At 42.0% G+C, this 23,310-nt stretch overlaps 1 protein-coding gene across 3 annotated transcripts in view; it reads right to left on the bottom strand.

Moving 5' to 3' along the window:
* The window catches only part of zmp:0000000521 (spindlin-1), a 40,987-nt gene extending 20,959 nt beyond the window's left edge, over positions 1–20,028 (bottom strand). For 2 of the 3 annotated variants that reach the window (XR_010038222.1, XM_063219809.1), the window contains exons 1-2: positions 19,889–20,028; positions 10,912–10,951 (exon numbers count right to left, since the gene is read on the bottom strand). Coding sequence is in view for 2 of the 3 variants with exons in the window: in XM_063219809.1 (XP_063075879.1) it covers positions 10,912–10,931 (20 nt within the window). In the remaining variant the exon portion in view is untranslated. Of the gene's footprint in view, positions 1–10,911; positions 10,952–19,584; positions 19,653–19,888 lie in introns of those variants that run through there. The other variant, XM_063219810.1, reaches the window with a different exon arrangement.
* Between the last annotated feature and the right edge of the window lie 3,282 nt (positions 20,029–23,310).

The following is a 23,310-nucleotide window of genomic DNA, read 5'->3' as shown; positions in this document are numbered from 1 at the left end:
CTACCTGTTACCAAAAATACACAAAAGATTGGACAATCCTCCAGGAAGACCCATTGTGGCTAGTAAAGACTCCCTTACTGAAAATTTGAGCCAATATGTTGACCATTTCTTAAAGGAAATTGTGACATGCCTTCCATCGTATGTGTCTGACACTACTGATGTTTTGAAACTTTTAAGTGACATTTATGTACCGGATAAGACTTTTTTAGCAACATTTGACGTGGAAAGCTTATATACCAACATCCCCCATGTGGGGGGGCTTGAGGCTTTGAACTTTTATTTGACACCTAAGAAAGATACCCTCCCTGTCGAATTGTTGATGGAGCTAACTGAGTTTATTTTAAAATCAAATTACTTCATGTTTAACAACAAATTTTACTTGCAAACTCAAGGGACAAGCATGGGCTCCCCTTTTGCGCCTAATTATGCCAATTTGTACATGGGTTTATGGGAAGAGAGAAACATTTTTAACAACAATCCTTTTTTTGACAACATTTTACTGTACAAAAGATTTATTGATGACATCCTAGTGGTGTTTGTAGGTACTGAAGATGACTTATTTAAATGTAATGAACATATAAATGGAACATATCCAACTTTGAAATTCACCATGGAATATGACAGTGAAAAAATACATTTTTTAGATCTGCTGATATCTGTAAATGCTGACAAAAAACTGGAAACTTCTATTTACAGAAAAACGACGGATAGAAATACTATCTTACACGCTTCGAGTTTCCACCCTGATCATACCATTCAAAACATTCCATATGGACAATTTGTGAGATTACGGAGGATATGTAGTGATGAGAATGACTATGGAGTTAAGGCTAATGAAATGTCTCAACGCTTTAGGGAAAGGGGGTATGATGACTCGCTAACTAATCAAGCTGCAGAAAAGGCCCACAGGAGGGACAGAGCATCATTACTTAACCCCACACCCAAAAACACTGAAAACAGAGTGACTTTTGTTTCTGAATACTCAACCGCATCAAAGCAGGTCCAGCGGATCATCAGAAAACACTGGCAAATCTTAAAATGTGACCCTAGTCTACACCATCTATCATCACTGCCACCTCGTTTCTGTTTTAAAAGAGGGAGAAATATTAAAGACATGGTGGTTAGTTCTACCTACATGGAGACCCCCAAAAAGACTTGGCTGGCCAAAGGGATACATGGAAACTACAGATGTGGGAAATGTGCTCATTGCTCACATACATTTGACACAAAAACATTCGGTCATCCCCACTCTGGGAAGAAATATCCCATAAAAGAGTTCATCAATTGCCTCTCGACACATGTGGTATACATGTTAAAATGCCCATGTGGATTGATGTACATTGGCCAAACTAAGCGTAATTTAAAACTAAGAATTGCTGAACACAAAGGGGCAATACGAAACGGAAACATGGATTATGCTATAGCTAGGCACTATAAAGAAAAAAAATCATGGATCAGCCGCTTCCCTGAAATTCATAGGTATAGAACGCATACAACAAAAACCAAGAGGGGGCAATATAATTAAGCAACTTTTGCAGAGAGAGGCCTACTGGATACACGAACTGAACACAGTAGAACCCCATGGTTTAAATGAATTACAGGACCTCAGTGTATTCTTGTAACATGCATGCACTGCTGAATTGCACACTGTAAATGTCCTTTTTTAATGGATGGGCCTATGCCACATCAAGATTGTCACTTGAACTATTGTTGACTAATGAACCTGCTTCAGGAGTTGGATATGTCATGTAAAAATGAATATGTCGGACTGGATGAGAGACCTACTACAATATGGACATTTTTTTGGAGAAAGGATTTTGATTATACTGTGATTTTTTGCACATTGGGATTAGCACTTTTGCACTTTGATATCATGTGTTTTTATTTACTAATGGCCCGAACCTGCATCTGAGGAGCGATATGCATTGTATGAACTCTATGGATATGATTACAGATACACATATCAGGGATGTGAGCATATTTATCTGGTAAAATGCATGATAATTGTATAGTAATTTAAATGGTAGGATGTGATATTATACATACCTAAACCAGTATTGGGTGTTGTCTAGCACTTAAATGGGTGGAGTGGTTGAATGTGGGTGAGGTCATGTGACCAGGTAATCACCCTTATCACCTTTGGGTGACATGCGTAATGTCAGAGTGAACCTGATGAAGCAGTAGCGAAACGCGTTGTTCACCAAATAAACTACAAGCAAAGATACCAGTGTGCGGTGATTCATCTTTCATTTACTTGGATTACTCTTACTGCACATCACCAGCACCTGGACAAGTGGTTGTGCACAGGGACGTGACTTTGGGCAAATCAGATAGATTTGATCGTATTGGTCTTAAGCACATACATGTTGAATTTCATGCTTGTATCATACTTTTGTAGGTCAATTTTATGCAATAAATCACTTTCTGGGGTCTTTTTTGGCGGCCATCTTGGAAAATGGCCACCATTTCAAGTGGCCAATCAGGTAGATTTGACCGTATTGGTCTTAAGCACATACATGTTGAATTTCATGCCTGTATCATCATTTTTTAGGTCAATTCTATGCAATAAATCTATTTCTGGGGTCTTTTTTGGCAGCCATCTTGGAAAATGGCCGCCATTTGAAGTGGCCAATCAGGTAGATTTGATTGTATTGGTCTTGAGCACATATATGTTGAATTTCATACTTGTATCATAATTTACAAGGTCAATTACATGCAATAAATCAATTTCTGGTGTCTTTTTTGGCGGCCATCTTGGAAAATGGCCGCCATTTCAAGTGGCCAATCAGGTAGATCTGATCATATTGTTCTTGAGCACATACATGTTGAATTTCATGCTTGTATCATAATTTTCTAGGTCAATTCTATGCAATAAATCCATTTCTGGGGTCTTTTTTGGTGGCCATCTTGGAAAATGGCCGCCATTTCAAGTGGCCAATCGGGTAGATTTGATCGAATGGGTCTTGAGCACATACTTGCCGAATTTCACGCTTGTATCATAATTTGCACGATTTTTCCTGTAGCCGCTCTACTATAAGGACTATCGGGGCTATTTTTGATTCCTGGAATACCGCCTCAGCCAGCTGAAAGCAGAGTAGCAGTGTCCCATGTGTCAAATGGTAAGATAATGCCATACCTGTTCCTTGAAAGTTTTAAAACTCAGCCTTGACACACTATCATGTCAGCCACATCAGTTCAAACGCAATCTTTAATGCAGCCTATCGTGACGTTTAAATGTAATGCGAGGTAGAGGTTGCAAGCTACTGCTGAGCAGCGCAAGACATGGGCATGGGTCGGCTCCCGTGGATAAAAAGCATGTTCCCTCTCGCGTGCTGCTCCCAGCCCAATCCTTGCGCGCGCGAACCTTGTATCTCGTGGTGTCGACACCGCTTTATGTTTCTCTCACAGTTCGAACTACATGCTTTGTTTGGTATTTTGGGGGAGTTTGGAGTCGCAATTACCGCTGCTTGGAAATGACACGTTAGAGGTACACGACGCCAGCACTGGAGAACTGGGATGTAACCCTGTTTTCCAAATTAACAAAAAATAGGAAACATAGAAGCAGAACTTTGTTTGGCTACAATCTATGACCTGGACGGTGAACTTAATCTTTTTGAAGAGGCATGAACAGCATACAAGTGCCTTTGTGGGGGAGGAGAGGGCGATTGGGGAGAACAGGGAGACGAGAGCATGGCGCGAGGCGCATATTCGTTCGGGAAAAATGAGAGCGAAATGTTGGATAGGGCATTACACACCTTCCTTCTTCCTACACTGTAGAAGCGCAGAACAAGGTTGCCTCGTTGCCATAACTGGCATTCTGCAGCGCTAACGCCATGTTTAATTGACAGCGTGCTGGCGAATAGTCTAGTAGCCTAATATAATTAACAAGACGTGGATTAATGACTGTGCAAACGAAGTTCTAGTTAACTTGGACTGTGACGCAGTAAAAATGGTTGGTGATGGCCATTGCGGCGAGAATGTGAGGGGGAAAGCGACAATGCCGATATCAGCTTCAACAATAGTAGAGTAGAGTAGAGTAACTTTATTGATCCCCAGGGGGAAATTCAGGAAATTCATCATTACTTTACCAGGAATTTAATCCAACTAACTAGGCCTACTTTGTCCTCATTTCTTAGCCCATATGGACAAGTGTCTACTAGGCTACATACTGTTGTAGCCTACAGCAGACTATAGCCTAGTGCTGCACCATGCATGTGCTCATTGGTGGGTTCACAGTTATGACACTGTCAATGCTCAGCTTTTGGTTCACAGATAATGGGATGAAGTGAACATCATGGACCAGCTGAGACAGGGCTGCCTGCTGAGCTGTGCTGTTAACTCATCATCCTGTCTCACATGTGTAGCCCCACCCCCCATACGCACACACACACACACACACACACACACACACACACACACACACACTGGGCTCAATTTAAAAAAAAGAAATTGATTACCCCTGCTGTATGTCATATCTTGATGAGAATGGTGAGCTTAATATGGTACCTTAGGGAAAATTGCGTCTTTTAAAGCCAAACCAAAATGTTTACATTAGTCGAGTGTTACACTACAGTAAAGAGAGGGGGGGAGGGTGGGTAGTACCTGTAAGACATGAATAGGCTACTACTTTCACCCTTGGCCTTTGTGGGTAAATTCAAACATAGTATGCTGAAAGTGTGAATCCGCGTTTTCAGGTCGGAAGTGTAATATGCCCCCCTAATGTCTTGACAAAACCTTCCAGCCAAAGCTGTCAGCGGCCCTGCCTGTGCTCCTAGTGAAAAAGTTAACCATAGTCCTGTCCTTAGCGTTATGATGCTAGAGTCTGTATAACTTACAACCTTGACTAGATATGACCGGCCCACCACCAAGACCAGGGTGGAGTAGTGGAATAGGTTTATGCCATCAGATGATGGAACGGACACACACACATACGCACACATTCTTGCAAACAGGACTATTTGCCCACTGGACAGTAAATATTTGGCATATGGTTGCTCCTTTGTTTAAGTACAAATTCACATGAAATGTATTTTTATGTGAAAAAAAAAATGAAATTAAATGTCATTTTACATACACAGCACAAGCAGTAGTTTGGTTTAGACTGATTTCTCAGCAACTGTTTTAGTAATTGTCATCTTTTTCTCAGGTCTCATTATTATACTAATGAATTTATGATCGAAATTGTGATTGCAAATAGAAAATCCCTTTGTGACTTGTTAAGGACTTGAAAAAAAATGAGACTTGGACTTGGACTTGACTTGGCTGGGGTACGACTTGGACTTGGACTTGACTTGGTCAGATGTGTCTTGACTTGTGACTTGACTCGGACTTGAGTGGAAAGACTCGAGACTTACTTGTGACTTGCACATTAGTGACTTGGTCACACCTCTGGTGAGTCCTATGGAGTGCGTTTTGCGTTTTTGCTGCTCTTTTGGCTAGGGCCCACTTGAAAAAGAGTCATAAAGTTTTGGACCACAGTAGATCGTTTTTTAACTGATAAGTAAAGCTTTGATGGTCTTCGACCTTTCTGGTGTAAAACTGTTTTGGTTTTTTTTCTTTGTCAGGCGTTTTGTCCATTCTCTTCCATGTGATGTCATCACTTACAGCAGGAAACAGGAAGGGCTTTACTCTGCAAAATTCAGTTTTATGTAGAGATGTACAGGATCCAAGATCCGGTTCCGGATCCGGCAGGATAATAGGGGTTTTTCAGACTATCCGGATCCGGTTCCAGGATCCAGGATCCGGTAGCCGAGGCTTTTCAGTCAAAATAGTTTGAGCCAACGTGATAAAAATGGCCCACGTGTGCGAGTAGGCTATGTGTTTCAACCCTTTCGTAGGATCCGGTATCCGGTTCCGGATCCGGCAGGATCTTAAGCAGCGGATCCGGTATCCGGCAGGATCCTAAAAATCAGGATCCTGTGCATCTCTAGTTATGTGTTTGATAGAAAACTGTGTAATGAATCCTGATCGAATGTTTGCTTGATTATTAAAATGCAGGTTTCCTCTGAGACTTTCATTGGAGTGTACTCATTTCTGCACCACCCTAACTTGCCAAAACTGAATATACAATATAAGTAATATTATAAAACTTACTATTATGCTGTACGTTCAACAGTATTAAACATAGTCTAAGCATATTGTGGAGATATCTTTTGTGGTTATTGAAATATTTTTCTAAATGTTACTTTTCAAAAGGGGTGTTCATTATTGCTGAGCACTGTAGATACTGTACATCATTGATTCAGGTCCAGGCCCTGTAGTCTTTTCTCCCATTGAAACCTATTATAAAACGTGGCTATTGAACTACAAAAAAATAGCCTCTTCAGGTAGCCTAGAGTGTGTAGTTTTTCTCCAATTGAAACCCATTATAAAACACGCTTATTGAACTACAAAACTGACAGTGCAGTCAGCTGATAGTGGGACAGGTACACTGCTGACCCCACAGGAAGCACCTGTAGTTATGGTGCATTCCAGTCCCAAGTCATCCTAGTAGGAGATCACACTTATCCTACCTGGATATTTCAGCTGCCGGGTGATTCTCACGAAAATCAGATGTAAAACGGTTCACACTTCCAAATTTTAAAAAGACTTTTGAAGGCAAATTTTCTTTTTGGAATGAAAGATTGAAGTCTAAAGTTGTTACAAACACACGTTTTAGTCATTTTATCACATTTTTTATCTATATTTAATGGAGTTTTTGTCTGCCTGAGCACAAGAAATTCTCATTACCGCAACACAAGTTCACATTAGAAAAATGTTTAAAAAGTTATGTTTTTGGCACTTTTTAACTAAATATTTGTAACAGTTATGTTAAGCTGTGTATTACAAACCAGGAATTATTGTATTTTAAGTTCAATATTTTATTCCAATTTTATGATTTGTCTCATTACCGCAACACACTTAATGATTTATAATCTGTCTTTTTAGGATATCTTACTGGAAAAATACTTTTATATATATTTTTTCTTTGCAGGTGATATATGAAGCACTATAATTTATCTATATACCATTACAAACTTAAAGCAGTTTGTAGTATATCATTAATTTGCAAATAAACATGCGTTGCGGTAATGAGAATGATGTTTCGGAAATGAGATTCAATGTTTCGGAGATGAGAATTATTGTATAGGATTCCTATTCAACAGATAATATCTTTGTGAAATGTTTCCACAACAAGCAAATTGAGTATAAAATCTGTGAATATTCAACAATTAACACTTACCTATCACTGTAACTTTCATACGGCTCAGCCATATTCAACACAATATGGCATTAGGCCTTGAGCAATGGCCCAAAATTTTGGCCCTTGGTGCCATCTGGGGGGACAAATGCTATCTATGTTTTTTGGCAATATATATCCCCCCATTACTAGAAAAAGCCTGATGGCAGTTATGGGGTGGTAGCGAAAGGAGGGGTGCAGCAAGGAGGGGGAGTGTGGGGCCTGAGTCATTTGAGGGCAAGGCAAGTTTATTTGTATAGCGCATTTCATACATAAGTGCAATTCAATGTGTTTCACAAACAAATAAAAGCAAAAAGAAAGAAAGAAAGAAGTTAGAGTCAATCAATAGTGAGTGCATTTTTCTGTACATCATCTGGAAGCTGGTTCCAAAGCTTTGCAGTGTAGGAGCTAAAGGCTGCCTCACTTTGTTTTGACTTTTGGAATTACAGTACCAGCAGCAAATTCTTCTCCGTTGACATTAGTGACCTGGACCTTGGTGCATACCACTGAAACATATCCAGTAGATACCCTGTAGATGGGTCCAATTCCATTTACTGTTTTAAACAAGAAGCAATGCCTTAAAATCAATTATGTAGCTCACTGGGAGCCAATGGAGTGATCTCAAATTTGGAGTACTGTGGTCAAACTTCTTTGTTTTTTGTAAGAACCTTTGCTGTCGCATTTTGGATTAGCTTCAATTGTTAGATGCTCTTTTTAGGGAGGCCTGTAAAAAGGCTATTGCAGTAATCAAACCTATTAAAATGAAGACATGTATTAGCACCTCCAGATCATGTTTTGACATAAGGCCTCTAAATTTAGAAATGTGTTTAGGTGGTAAAATGCAGACTTAGTCATGGCTTCCATGTGATTATTAAAGTTTAGGTTGCTGTCAATAAGGACACCAAGGTTTTTAACTGTATCCCTTGCTTTCAGGCCCCTTATTTTCCAGGAAAGTAGTAATCTTTATTCTCTCCTCCCTTTTCCCAAATATAATTGCTTCAGTTTTATCTGTGTTCAGCTGAAGGAAATTGTGAGACATCCAACTTTTAATTTGGTCAATGCAATGATAGAGTAGCCTCGCGCGCCATCCTACGAACTTCCGCCAAGACACTTGGCTCCGCACTACGTCTGGTACCTGTCTTCTATGAAGCGATGTTGACCGGTAGGATTTTCGCCCGTGTTCTGACAAACGGTCCCACATTGTAATTTTATCCTACGGTAGGGTGTTCTGTCAGACATGTCGGTTAAACGGTCCCACATCGCCACAGATAGATGTCAGACATGTTTGTTCAACAACTTATAAGTTAAATCCTGTTTTTTCACAAAAATGTCCTTTCTGCTTCCTGCAATCGCGTCAGATCAAACAAAGTCCAGACCATGAATACGAAATGGAAATGGTAGTATTATGGGATGGTCAGGACCAGGCTAATGATAGAGCGATTTAAGAGGGCTGTAGTCATTTGGGGATATAGATAAGTACCGTTGAGTTATTCTTGAACATTTGTTCGAGTGGCATACAGATTGAAGAATAATGGTCTCAGAATGGATCCCTGGGGGACCCCACTGTTCAGAAACATCTGTGATGAGTCATGGCTTCTAATGGCAACAAGAGTAGTAAGGGGTGGCTGGGGTTGTTGGGGCTGTGTTGGGTTAGACACTGTAGAGGGGGTGTGGGGATAAATGTGTGAAAATGTTATGATATGTATCAAAATGAGCTGTTATTATACATTCACATCCTTTATAATATAATATTTATTAATGCGCAATAAAATAATTTAATATAATGTAATAAAATGTTACATCCTAAGATGTATAACGATTCCTCAATGCATTCTCAATGTACAATGTATTTTCAATGTATTCTCATCCACCGAAACATTGAATCTCACTACCGCAACATTGCGGTGTATGATAATGGTGTTGCGGAGGATGAGTGACCTTAACCTTTATCACAAGCTGTAGGAGCACCATGAAGGTCAGCTAAACTTTTCTCAGTTGTTTATGTTTAGACCATAATAGGGTATATGATAATAGAAAAATAAAAGCAGAAATATTTTTTTAAGACTTCATAATGTCACGTTGCGGTAATGAGAATTAAAAAGTTACATGGGTGCTATAAGAAGAAAGTTTTAACTTTTGTCTTGAGAGAGAAAAATATAGCTGCTTGCCTGGTAGACATCTTGAGTGTTACAGTCAATTCTGTCCCCATCCAACAAAAAGCATTGCAAATATTTGTTCCTTGTTGATTTTATCACTGATTCAAAGTTGTTGCGGAGAATGAGAAAGTTGGTGTTGGACACGTTTCTTTTTCTTATTATTTTCACTGCCTTAACCAACAGTCACCAAATACCCAATGTACTTTATTTGTGCCTATTTGTAGTATGTTATTTCCTGAAATGTATTCTTTTATATCTTTTTAATTTATAATATTTCCATCTTATACAGCACAATTTTAGTTGTGGACGCGTTGCGGTAATGAGAAATTTACCATTAAATGTGAAAAAATGACAAATTGAGTAATAGAAGTACCGATTTGGAATAATGAGCAATATAGTAAATAAAAAGGTGCTTTTATTGATATATTTTCTATTTTCATACAGTTAACTTTAATTATAAAAATGCTTTGTGACACCTTTTTCTCGTGATTTCGTGAGAATCACCCTGCCGTTCCTGACAGTTGAAGTCGAAGTTCTACATCCATGGCAACCGCCGCGGTTCAGCTGACTTTATATGTTACATTTATGTTGACACAATATCATGTAATAACACAAAGTTTGTGCTGAGTAAAAATTGCTGTGTTTGGAACAGCTGCACAAAAGAGAAATGGAGTTTCACTATTTATTGACATTTTAAATAACGGCTCCATGGGGGCCGCCATTATTATCCGACTTCGAATTGTTGAGGTGGGAGTAGTGCGAGTCACCCCGACCTTGCTAGTTGGAGCTCCCACTTTGACTGGCGTTCCAGAGCGTTTTTCGTAGTAGGAGGTAGGATAAGTGCGATCTCCTACTAGGACGGTTTGGGACTGGAATGGACCATTAGTCGCCTTGTGAGGCAGCATTCCCAGCCCTAGCATTTCCTATACCAGTGGTTCTCAACCAGGGTGCCGCAGAAACGTGGCAGACGCTGTGTGAAATTGACCAAAATAAATAAATAAATTATGTAATAGAATATGTATTTGTCCAAATTAATAAATTAATGCTTAGTCAGTGGAATCTTTCATCTAGGCCCTACCATTATGTAATGTAATGTAATGTAATGTAATGTAATCTAGGCCCTACCATTTACTACCACCTATACTACCATTTACGCACAATAAAGTAACTTTAGGTCACCTCAGCATGGCTGGCCTACACATAGCCTGTCTGAGATAAAGCTGCAACTTTGAACGTCTCCAAATGGGTTACTTTTCTAAGCGTGTGTGGTATCGGCTGCAATGCCATGTTACGACTCGTTGGGGTACCTTGAGATTTCTCATTAATTGAAAGGGTGCCTCGCCTAAAAAAAAAGGTTGAGAAACACTGGCCTATACAATCAAAATGCATGTCCGACACACATGTGCATTGTATCAAATAAAATAAATACATACATGCACACACGTGAGGTTAGGGAACTCGACAGCAAATGCTTTGCTCTAAAATAAAAACTTAAAACTGTTTTGTAGTAATAAAAATAAAAATATAACAACTCACCTCCCCCTTTTCTTAGACATCTTGCCATGAAATTCAAGACCTGCAGGAGACACAAAAAAGGTTTTTGTGATTAGTCATGAGGACAGCACTCTTAAAGGACCAGTTCAGTCAATTTCAATATGCTGTTGTATTGCTCACACTACCCTTGACTTGTCAGTACCCGGTGATGCTGCATTTTTTGGCTCTGCCCTTTCCGAGATAATTCTAATGGAGGCAGCGTTTGTTTACATTTTAAAAACAATTAACATAGGCCTACTCCAATTTTTTTCCCAAAAGGTACCACTGTTTGCTAGTTGTCTGCCGATGTTGTATAACCTTTTGGATGTTTTTGGGAATACATTTAAAAAAAAATTGAAATGTAAACAAAGCGCTGCCCCCATTACCATGACCAAGATCTCGAAAAAGGCTGAAGAAGAAAAAAAAACTCAGGTACTGACAAGTCCAGGGTAGTGTGACCATTACAACTGCACTGAACTGGTCCTTTAAACGTCCACACCACACATGGGTGCCGCATAACCGCACACTTTAGCCTGACAAGGTGGTGGGGATTGGAGCTACACAGACGAACAGGAGAGAGTCGTATATGAGAGTGAGATAAAGCAGGCAGGTTCTTTTCCGGTATCCACCTAACGTCGGGTGAACGCCCCTTTAGGAGACCTTCTATTAGGAGACTTTCGGAGTCCTGAGGTTGAGAATACATGAAGTCCCCTTACCGCTGTAGATGGCGGTAGCGCACGTCTTGTGCAAACATCACGAAAAGAGAAGAAGAAGGAGGGACAACGCCCCCTTAGGAGACCAAATTTTGAGCACACGCTTTTGCATTGAGTGGGTGTGTTTCGATTCCTCTTATTATATCCAACCTCTTTGTCGTCAAATTTGAAAAACGGTGGAAGTAAGTTATTTGACTTTGTATGGACGAGCAGGCAGCAGACATATCAAAAGCTGCACAAGCGATTCTAGAGCTGAGGGCGTTACAATAGAACACAATTGAACTCTAACTAAAAATGTGTAATGAGCTCGGCGCCAGCAGGCGTCAGCCAATCGAATGTTCACATTTTTCTGAACACGAGCTTCGGTTGGTCGCTCTTCTTGATCGAATGCTTCAGGTTGAATCATTCACCCCTGACCTGTACTTTCCAGGCGGGAGTCAGCAGACCTTAGCTCTTTTAACAACGCCGGCTGTGTGTCCGCACGGTAAGAACATGGTTAAGTGGTAAACCAGACTTAGTTAACATACAGGAAGTGGTAACCCTGCTAATAGATATCCCAGCAGCCATCAATTAGTTAAGAAAACGAGGACTCTAGGCTGCTCTATTAGATGATTTACCTCAAGGTCAAGTTAACCTGCTTTACAACTGAAGTATACGGCCTATGGTTACAGGTCAAGGTCATCTGGTATACTACTGAAGTATACGGCTGTTCATAGGATGGCCTGTTTTGGATCGTGGCATGGACCATGGGAGGAGGGGGGAGACAGACAGAGACAGAGCGAGCAAAATGAAGAGGGAGTGGGCACAAAGAAAGAGGGGGGCACCAAGAGGGAAGGAGAGAGAGACTGGGGGGGCACCAAGAAAGAGAAGGAGAGAGAGACTGGGGGGGCACCAAGAAAGAGAAGGGGAGAGAGAGACTGAGGGGGGGCAAAAAGAGAGAAGGAGAGAGAGAGACTGAGGGGGGGCACAAAGAGAGAAGGAGAGAGAGAGACTGAGGGGGGGCACAAAGAGAGAAGGAGAGAGAGACTGGGGGGGCACAAAGAGAGAAGGAGAGAGAGAGACTGAGGGGGGGCACAAAGAGAGAAGGAGAGAGAGACTGGGGGGGCACAAAGAGAGAAGGAGAGAGAGAGACTGAGGGGGGGGCACAAAGAGAGAAGGAGAGAGAGACTGGGGGGGCACCAAGAGGGAAGGAGAGAGAGAGACTGAGGGGGCAAAAAGAGAGAAGGAGAGAGAGAGACTGAGGGGGGGCACAAAGAGAGAAGGAGAGAGAGACGGGGGGGGGGCACCAAGAAAGAGAAGGGGAGAGAGAGAGAGACTGGGGGGGGGGCACCAAGAAAGAAAAAAGAGAGAGAGAGAGACGGGGGGGGGGCACCAAGAAAGAGAAGGGGAGAGAGGGTGTGTGTGTGTGTGTGTGGGGGGGGGGGCACAGAGGGAGAGAGAAAGAGAGCGTACATCTGGGGATTTCCTCATGAGCTTTGGAGGAGAGCCAGTTTGAAGACGACTCAGGAGTCAGGATGGCGCTCATCCGTCCTTGGAGGACGCTAAAGGGACACTGTGCAGGAAATAGTCAAAAAAGGTACTGCAACTATGCTGCTTATTGAAATTGGGCTGCCTATTGCCAAATTTGATCTTTACATGAAAGTTTACTAAGTATTAAACAAATATTTTCTAGTATGGTTCAAGTACAGTCATTTTTGCAGCTAAAAATGGCTATTTTTGGAAATTCAAAATGGCGGACCATGGAGAAGATCCCCCTTTTCATGTATGAAAAATGCAATTTTTCCAGTCATAATGAATACTTAGAAATTGATGCTGGTGGTAAGTATTCATGAAAAATGTAACTTTAGTGAATGGGCAGCATGAATTCTGGAAATAAACAACTAAAAATCTCACACAGTGTCCCTTTAAGCTTGCGGTGGTCCAAAACATGCATCCGACATTGGAGTCATGCCAATAATCAGGCCAATGTAGGGCTGTCACAACATTCAATAAGTCAATCGTACAATACGTTTTTACAAGCATGATAACTTTTTTGCCACAATAAGTTATTGCATGCTTCTTTGTTTTCCTCGTCACTCTCTCTTTGACTGAATATCGATTAGGCACATTTCACTCAGCGCAATGATGCTTAAACGTTGGTGGCCTTTTAATTTTCAGCCTGTCTACCTTGTCTACCTCTCTATCTACCCCTCTATCTAGCACCCCCTGCTTTGACAATTTCAAAATTAGAAAGAGCGTATTCACATTTTTATCCCATTGTCATCATATTTTTTGAAAATGATTGAGAAGACAATATTATCGTTTATCGTAAAAATTTCTTGGTCAATTTATCGTCCAGCAAAATTTGTTATTGTGACAGGTCTACGCCCATTGCATAAATTGGACTGGAGTCATGCTTATTATCCGGCCAATGGCATACATTGGTGTTTCTCAACGGGGGCGGTACAGCCCCCCAGGGGGCATTGGGGAGGTCTAGGGGGGCGTTGAGAAGGAAGGATAGGCTACAGCTGGTGCTTAGTTGCCATTGGGGGGCATTAGTCCATCTAGCCTCGCAAGCCATCCTACGTACTTCCGCCAAAGGATTGGCTCCACTACGGTAGTCTGGCCGTGCTCTTCTGTGGAGTGTCCAGATCGGTGGGATCGCAACGCCCCCCATCTAATCTAATCAGAAAACAGCCAATAAGCGAATAAGCGCCCCACGTGGGGGAGAAAGGGGGAGGACGCTTGTGACGATGACGAAAACGTCTGCGCCAATGGCTCTGGTCTGCGCTATGTTGTTGTTGAGTAACTGTCGGCGATTGGGTGAGAGCTGTCCAATCATTTCAAACAGTGGCGGCTGGTAGTCTGTCAAACAGGGGAGGCTGTTCAATTACAATATGTCCAGAACGCAAAAAAAAAAAGGGGGGGGGGGGTCTAGGGGGGGTCAATTTTGACACACATCTTACATTGGTTCTGAGCCACATATGGCCTCACACACTAAAGGACTCTTGTTGAAACAAATTTGTTAATCATTAATCATTATCCCCCTTGTAGCCTATTCATAGGGAAATGTTTTTTTTTTTTAAATTATTATTATTATTATTATCATCATTAGGCCTACCTCCGCCACATAATGATGTGATTGAGTTTGCCTTCGTTGTCTTTGTTCATTACTGGGTGCACGGCTTAACTTACCACTAGAGGTCGCAAAATCTTTAATTATTTACCAGACATTGCCAACACAGTAGGAAACAAGGACTCGCCACTCACGGGACTTGGCAGTTAACCAGTTGATCAGACACCACAACACGAAAGCTCAAAAGAAACGGTTGTTCTTCCCTACCTTTTTCACCAAGTCAATATTAGGCAGTGCTCTGCTCTGCTCCTTGATATTCATTTTCTCCTCATAAGGACGACTGGAATTCGCCAGAATTTAATCCACAATGCTTGGCATTTTGCATAGCTCTCTAGCTTTCTTGCAAGCTAGCCCTAACGAAAAGTAGGCAACTTCAACTTTTGAATTGGGAGATTAAAAAGGATAAGGATGTGCCACTATTAAGACTTTATTCGCAACACTAGGTTTACAAGAATATGTACACAAAACTGGAGTACACCGCAATGAATAGCTTCCCCACTGGTTACCACGACGAAACTTCTCAGTCAAATTAATAACATATCCGCATTTCGAAATGAAATCAACTACTGTAGCCTACTGACACGGGGTTCACCCAATCACAAGTCGGAGCTCCAGTCTCCGGTCCCTCCCCCCTCCTCTCTCTTCTCCATTCACTCTCAGTGAGGCTCAGTCTCAAAATCAAAAAAATTTCACGGCAATAGCCAATGACCGTTTAGCATTTTTCCATTGAAAAAGCATACAATCCCACATGCCATTGAAGTCCATTGAGACTCGACTCGCTTGCGTTGTCTTGAGCGGAAAAAAACTCGTGCGAGCCTCGGGATCGTATTACAGATTGGTTTCATCTGTAAGTTGAGCACATGCATTTTCTATGGAGCTGGGTCTGAAATAGCAATGTTATTAAGTCGTGTAAAGCATTAGTTTACATACTATTCTCCGTGATTTTGGACAGGAGGCGGCGCCTCCCTTGTACTCAAGGAGGAATCGCCTCTGTTTCAAACCATAACTGAGTGTAAACTTCCCGCTTCCTGCAATCGTGTCAGATCACACAACTTCCAGACCATAAATACGAAATTAAATGGTAGTATTATGGGATGGTCAGGACCAGACTAGGCGTTAACAGGCTTAGGGGTCAAACATACCAAAGTCGAACGGAACGGACGCGAGACGAACACAGTCTTTCTGCTTAGTTTCGGCCGGTGTGTTTTTCTCTGCCTTTCACACCGACAGCGTCGGCGTGCGCGGCCAGTCCTGTTCAAAACCCTCCCCACAGCCAAAGCTAGCATGCAAAATACGTGTGAAAAATACGCTCCAGTTCTATTTTCCAAAAGCAGCGCGGCGCGGAGCCGGCTCCCGCACCGCTGACGCCCAACTACCGCCAGTTGGTGTGTAAGGACAGATATGTTTCAATGTATTTTCACCGACACCGGTATAAATCGCGGACGTTCCGCGACGTTTTACCGGCCTAGTGTGCAAGACCCCTTATGGTAAGGTCAAGGGGTGTTGGGAGGCTTGTGATTAGGACAAGGGGGAGTTTGTTCACCGTTGAGAACCTCTGGCCTACATTGTGGTAGTAGGGGTTGCAGCATTAAGTAGTACGAATTATGATATATTAAAGTATTACAAATTCTAGGTAAAAAAAAAGCTCAATATCTTGTCCAAACCTAGCCTGTAGGGCAATGAACAACGCCTGAAATGATGCTGTTTGGTTCTGGAGTAATTTCAATGATTGAAAGGAGTTGTAGTAACATAAGTTAGTAATCGGGTGAAATGAGCCCATAAAGTCACATTGCATTTTTATGCAGCGCATGACAGATGACAGAGGACTCAAACAGCTCAGAGAGCTGAGCTCTATCTCAGTGTTACTCAAACTTTTTTAGACAGAGGACCACGTTGTCCCCCCCAAAAATGATCAGGGACCACCTGTCAACTGAATTGGCAGTTGATGGGTGCTAATTTGACGCAGATCATTTATTTTTTATTCACATTATAAGCCTGTCTTATTGTGTTGAAAACATGAAAATGGTACAAATATAGCCTACTGCTAGCTTATCTTGTAAAAGTAGAAATCCCCTCGCGGACCACCTGAGCTCTATCGCGGACCACCAGTGGTCCCCGGACCACACTTTGAGAATCACTGCTCTATCTAAACCTCCCTCCCAAAGCCTCAAACAGAATCGGCAGCGCTGAGCTCTATCTAAACCTCCCTCCCGAAGCCTCAAACAGAATCGAGAGCTGAGCTCCATCTAAACCTCCCTCCCAAAGCCTCAAACAGAATCGAGAGCTGAGCTCCATCTAAACCTCCCTCCCAAAGCCTCAAACAGAATCGAGAGCTGAGCTCCATCTAAACCTCCCTCCCGAAGCCTCAAACAGAATCGAGAGCTGAGCTCTATCTAAACCTCCCTCCCGAAGCCTCATAGGCTACAGCAGTGATTTTCAACCTATGGGCCTGGGCCCACTGGTGGGCCCTGAAGGTATACCAAGTGGGCCTTCAAATAATATTCTAAAAATTATATAATCACATTTTGGTGTGTTTTGCTGCTGATTTCTGTGAGTTTTATTCGTAATCGGGTCAGAGGTGGGCCCCAAACATCTGTGACAATTTCGAGTGGGCCCCAAGTTGGAAAAGGTTGGGAACCCCTGCGCTACAGTATCATATTTGATCACTGATTCACTCTCACCTCTTCACAAAATCAACTTTGGCCTTAGGTGTATGTTTAGGGTCATTGTAATCACAGAAAGCAACACAATGAACAGGGTTCCCACACATTTTTCATTAACAAATCCAAGCAATTTTCAAGCACCTTCAAGCACCAATTTTTAAGTTTTCCAGCACCTTTAATATGTCGCGGGAAGGGGGTGTGGGGGTGTCGTGCCTCATTGAAACCAATGGAAACCAATGACCAATTTTTCAGATATTTTTTTACCCATTTTTGTAGACAAATCCGACACAATTTAAGATGGAAAGCCTATCAATAAAGCATCTACATTCCTTCTGGAAGTATTACAAAGAGCTGGTTACAATTTCAGTATTATTGCCATAAAATAACCGAAGAATTGTCATAACAAATGTTATGGTTTCATTCAAATAGCTCATATTAAGTGGAGGATGAGTAATGTTTCATAAGCATAAGTATGTTTAGTTCATAAATTATGTAATTCATTCTGCAAAAATTAGTACAATCTTCTCTCAAAAAATGTCATTGGTTTCAATGAGGGCACTCGTGTTCTGGCAGGGACTCGCTTTTCGGCACGACAAGGGTCTTCCCCCATTTACCAACATTTTGTTTTTTTAAGATGCAATTTCCTGCATTGTATTATATTTTAGGATGTCGAATGGCAAATCCCATCTGTCATCTCACTCCCTCAGATTTTCAATGTACCTGAACAATTTATTTCTATTATTTGGCTAACTGAGTTTGACTTGATACAAATTTCAAGCATTTTCAAGCACTTCACCAAAAAATCAAGCATTTTCACATCCTTGAAAACCCTTAATTGAAATTCAACATTTTCAAGGAATTGAAGCACCAGTAGGAAGCCTGAATGAAAAACAATGAAGGTAAATGAGAGATGACATATTCGCTATTCGTAGAGCAACACGTTTAAATTCATGATTTAATCAATGATAAAAACCCTCAAACACCAGCAGCATGCATTCAGCTCCACATAAGAGCTGTATCCCTACCATGTTTAACTTTAGGCATCATGTATTTTGCAAAGTATTGCAACATAGCAGTAACACGATTCTTACAAACGACAGTCTATGCACCAAGTTGTAACAAACGTACAGGATTTTGTGACTTAAAAAATCAAAACAAAGATGACATTTAGCACAAGTATGTCACACGACAATGTGAAGGAAAAAAAAGATGTGAGGAAGTTTAGCCTGCTAGCTTGAAGAAGAAAACTATGGGCATCTTCAACAGGCAGGCTAATGACGATGACAACAAACATATCATGGCTTAGGGTACACAAGGGGCAACTTCTGGCCAGTGCAAAGCTTCGTAAAAGGACACGAGCAAACAGTGTCAGTCTCGGCGCAGTCTGACATGTATTTAGCCTCCTGCGGGGAAACTCTGTTGTCATTGGGCCTGTTCGAGATGAAATGGTTAGATCTGCGGATAATGCACATGTGCGCAATGTGCTTTATAACTCAAGCGGGTTTGACATTTCATTGCGTGGAGCGCACATGCACTGCGCAGATAGTCGCAGCCTGCGCGGTCTCAAATGAGCCCGTCATTTTGCGCTAACTCGAAGCTAACGTTGTTGTAGGCTACTTGGGTGTCTTTTCCTCGACTCCACAATTGCTACGCTTTTCTAAACGTTTCCCACGTCTTGTCAACAACTCAACCCAGTCACATAACACCCCGAACAGTGGTGTAATTAATTTAAAGTCACATATTGTCTTACAAAACAGTTATTTTTTTCTCGCTAGTGTTCTGTCTGACTGTGGCTCAATATTGCGGCAATTTTGGCAAGCTAGCTGGTTAGCTAGTTCTAGCCGTAGCCAACTGCAATGCAAGACGCCTTGCTTGCTTCAATGGCTTGTTAGCCAAAGCAGTGTGTTGAAAGAAAGCTACACGACTAGTTACAGACTTCAATATTAGCACATCGAGACATCGTTGTACTGTAGCATCTTTTCCTAAGAAACCTCTGCATTGCCATTGTGCGTCTACTGGTATATTTTTGGACAAAGAGATCACAAGACCGAACAAGCACGAACCAAACCTGTCAAGACGAGGCGTCAGATGTGTGGAGCACAATCGCTGCGACCACACAGTTTATTGTTCATTTAAAGACATTGAAATCGTTGCTTTTGAATTATTATTATTATTAAAGACATACCTAACGAGGGGGAAAACGTAATGGGCAGGCAGACAGGCAGGCACACGCACACACACACGCACACACAGCCTATGGACGCATTTTCCCAGACATAAAACCACACACACACACACACACACACACACACACACACACACACACACACACACACACACACACACACACACAGAGCTAAAACATACGCCATCCGATACAAGACCGTATCATTCGCGTTTAGAACGTCATTTAAAACCAGATTCCTGCGTGACGTGACTTGCCATGCCATCAAACGTTATGAAATGGTCACAATAAAATAAACGTTTACCTGGCTATAGTGTGGTCATTTTAAGGCTTCGCTTTCCTTCTAGAAAGACGTTTGTCTCGGGTCCACCTCACATGGGGAAAAAAAGACGTAGCAAGCTTGTTAGAAGGCGGAGATGTCGCAACCCAAGCTGTGCATCTGGCCAGTTTTGGTCGTGCACATGCGCAAATGTGCCGTGGCGACACTAGGAAGGAAGGAAGTGAGTCGAGGGGGGGGGGGGGGGTTAATTTTGCGCATGCGTGACTTGCGTTTAGTTTGTAATCGGATCGGGTGGCGACCGCAACGACCCTCTCCCTCATTCCAAGATTAAAAATTGAGCAAATGGAAAAGCAGGCCGATTTATTCCATTGGTCACCGTGAAAACACTATACATCACACACCTTTTTAATCCACCATCATTGTGCTATTGTGCAAAAAGCAGGCTCATCTATTGTCTTCCTGAGGTATCAGGCCTTGAGAAACAGGGGTAGGCAATTATTTGCAAAGCAAATCGCTGTCCTCACATATCACCAGAGGGCGCAATTACACCAAATACAACCAAAATCACCATTATTTGTCTGCACTATCCTATCCGCACACACTGTTGGGAAAGTTACTCAAAAACTGTAATGCACTACTTATTACATGTTACTGTCATTTAAAAGTAATGCCTTACATTACAACATTACTTTTTTTGTTAAACACACAGTGCACTGAGGTCTTTAGTGCATAGTGTTGAGAAAACATTTGAGCACTATGCACTGTGCCCTCGCTGGAAGTGACGGCTGAGCATGGCATTAGCTCGCCAAAATATGAGTTGGCTACTGTTTACGATGCACAACGTCTGGTGCGTACATTTCCTTCACCCCAAAGGGTAACAATCACACATGGGCCTAGCCTAGAAATCTAGACGCCCCTAGCGACCGCAAATTGAATTTGCTCCCGGGGGCAGTCTAGCGGACCCCGGTCGTTTTGCGAGGCTGAAAGTTATCCGATGACAGGGCCAATCAAATCGCGAGGGGGGCCGGGCTACCTAGTAAACAGGAAACTTTCTAAGAAGAAGCATGGTGTCCGTCCGTGCTACGTACAGCACGAAAGTGTTTACTTAATTTAAAAAGCCTGGATGATAATACATTTCGTGGCTGACATGGATTGATGTAATAATACACCATGAACTTATGGGGCACAAATAGATCTCAACACATTACCATTTGATCATTCGATGTTTTAAACTAGCTCGGTAAGCTAAGTTGAGCATTTTACAGAACCAGATAGTCACACGTTATTATCAGACCACTACCAGTACTGCTGCCCCAATTTCTAACAAGACACATGCGACATGCCATTAAAAACGAGACATTTGGGAGCTTTGGAAGTCTTTGAGTAGCTTACTAAATAGATGGGAATGACACCGAGTCTACCAAGCTAGTGGCTAGCTAACCTGTCGTCAACAACACAGACCTAGGTATCCAGGTTAGGGTTAGGTTAGGGTTAGTCTTAGAAAAAAAAACTAGGGTTAGAAACAAAAAACTAACATCAAAAAGATAACTAGCTCCGTTATATGGCGGTGGGATCGATAGTCTGGCTAGTGGGAGCGAGCTGACCGGGAAGCGTCCGGCGTTGGGAGCGACAATCCGGGAAAGTTATGGGTAGCTGGCTAGCTAACGCCGAACATGCCATGTTGACAACAATCATAAATATAACAATTTAACAAGCCCCAAATTGCTCGACATTTTGCTGATTGATCAAGGAGGGTCATGTGGTTGAAAACGAGGCATTTTTGAACTGAATAAGTGAAAACTTGTTTGTGGCTGTGGTCATCACACGAATTCACTGCTACGACGGCTGGAAGTTGCTGCTTCACCTACAAAGAGGCCCTCGCTAGTGGCTAACCTGTCGTCAATAGCACAGCTAGGTATCCAGCCTTGTATTATATGCCTGCCCCAAATTCTAATAAGATCCATGTCATTAAAAACGAGACATTTGGGAGCTTTGAAAATCTGTAAGTCGCTTACTAAATAGATGGGAATGACACCTGGTCTACCGACCTAGCGGCTAGCCATGTATTAGTTATGGGTATACAGCTAGCTAGCTAACACCGAACATGCCATGTTGACAACAATCATAAATATAACCATTTAACAAGCCCCAAATTGCTCGACATTTCGCTGATTGATCAAGGAGGGCCATGTGGTTGAAAACGATGCATTTTTGAACTGTATAAGTGAAAACACGATTTATTAGGAAACTTGTTTGTGGCTGTGGTCATCACACGAATTCACTGCTACGACGGCTCGAAATTGCCGCTTCAACTACAAAGGGGCGTGTCGCGTGTACGAGACAGCTGTGACGTTACACAGAAGTGTGTGGGGATTGGTTGTTTGCCATCCAATTGCGTGACGTTGAGTGCTGAAGCAACCGTTTATCCCGCCCACACTGCTGCCCAGCTCTCCTAGACCCTGGTACAGCTTTTTGCTGTACGGGTCTGGCTGCGCTAGGCTAACATAGGCCTACACGCTGTCAAAAACTGCCATGGTGCGTCGCTTATATCGCTTTGCAAAGAAAATAAGTATGTTCGGTAATTGTGTACAAAACGACCTCATCATTTTACTATTTCATGTATCTGATTGATTATTGTTAATCAGTATTGTACCTAGGGTTCCATTCGTTCATGTTATATTATGCTAACTGGTTGAAGCTGTTTGGCAGGATGACGGCAGATATGCTGCACGTGGGTAGGCCTATCAGTTTCCACTCATTTCTACCACTTTTTTGACCCTAAGTTGATAATAATACGTGATACATTTTCAAAAAAAGAAATAAGAAGAAATACTCTGATGAAAAAAAAATGTGAATGAACATGATAGTTAATGCCCAGTACAAAAATGCTAATTTCCCAAAATTGAGATAACACCAATTTGCAACTAAACCCTTCAATTCTTCTTCTACGGTCAGTATTGGAAGCATGGTTAAGTCAGAAATTGTCTAAGCTATGAGATAGGCGTCTCTCATTGGCTCCCATTATAGCCCCGTTGGCGAACGCAGCCAAGTAAAAGATGAATGGGAGTCTATTGGGCTAAATGGCTCAGCAGGGATTTGTGACGGTTCTGTTCTCTGGTTTGTAAAGATGTGTGCACATTCTGTACCTTATCATGAACGTTGTATTAGAAATGAAGTTAAAGGTTCCTGACATGGCTTTGTTCTCCCAAAGACGTGTTAGTTTTGTCCTGCAACACGCTAGCATTCGGCTAATACCTGCTGGCTGAGGAATCTTTGCGACTATTCACGACCAGAGCTGACGAGAGACGTACTCTGACTGATCCTAGCAGAGACATCTACGGTCACACACCTCAAAACCCCCCACCGCCGTCCAACATGTAATTGAAGGTGCCCAAATTCTTAAGGATGAGCGCAGTCATTTCCTTTACCCCATGTACACATGCCGC

The sequence above is a fragment of the Engraulis encrasicolus genome, chromosome 16 (assembly GCF_034702125.1).
Source record: "Engraulis encrasicolus isolate BLACKSEA-1 chromosome 16, IST_EnEncr_1.0, whole genome shotgun sequence".
Classification (NCBI taxonomy): domain Eukaryota; kingdom Metazoa; phylum Chordata; class Actinopteri; order Clupeiformes; family Engraulidae; genus Engraulis; species Engraulis encrasicolus.
Note: the sequence above shows the minus strand (reverse complement) of the source record. Positions and strands in the feature narration are given on the sequence as shown.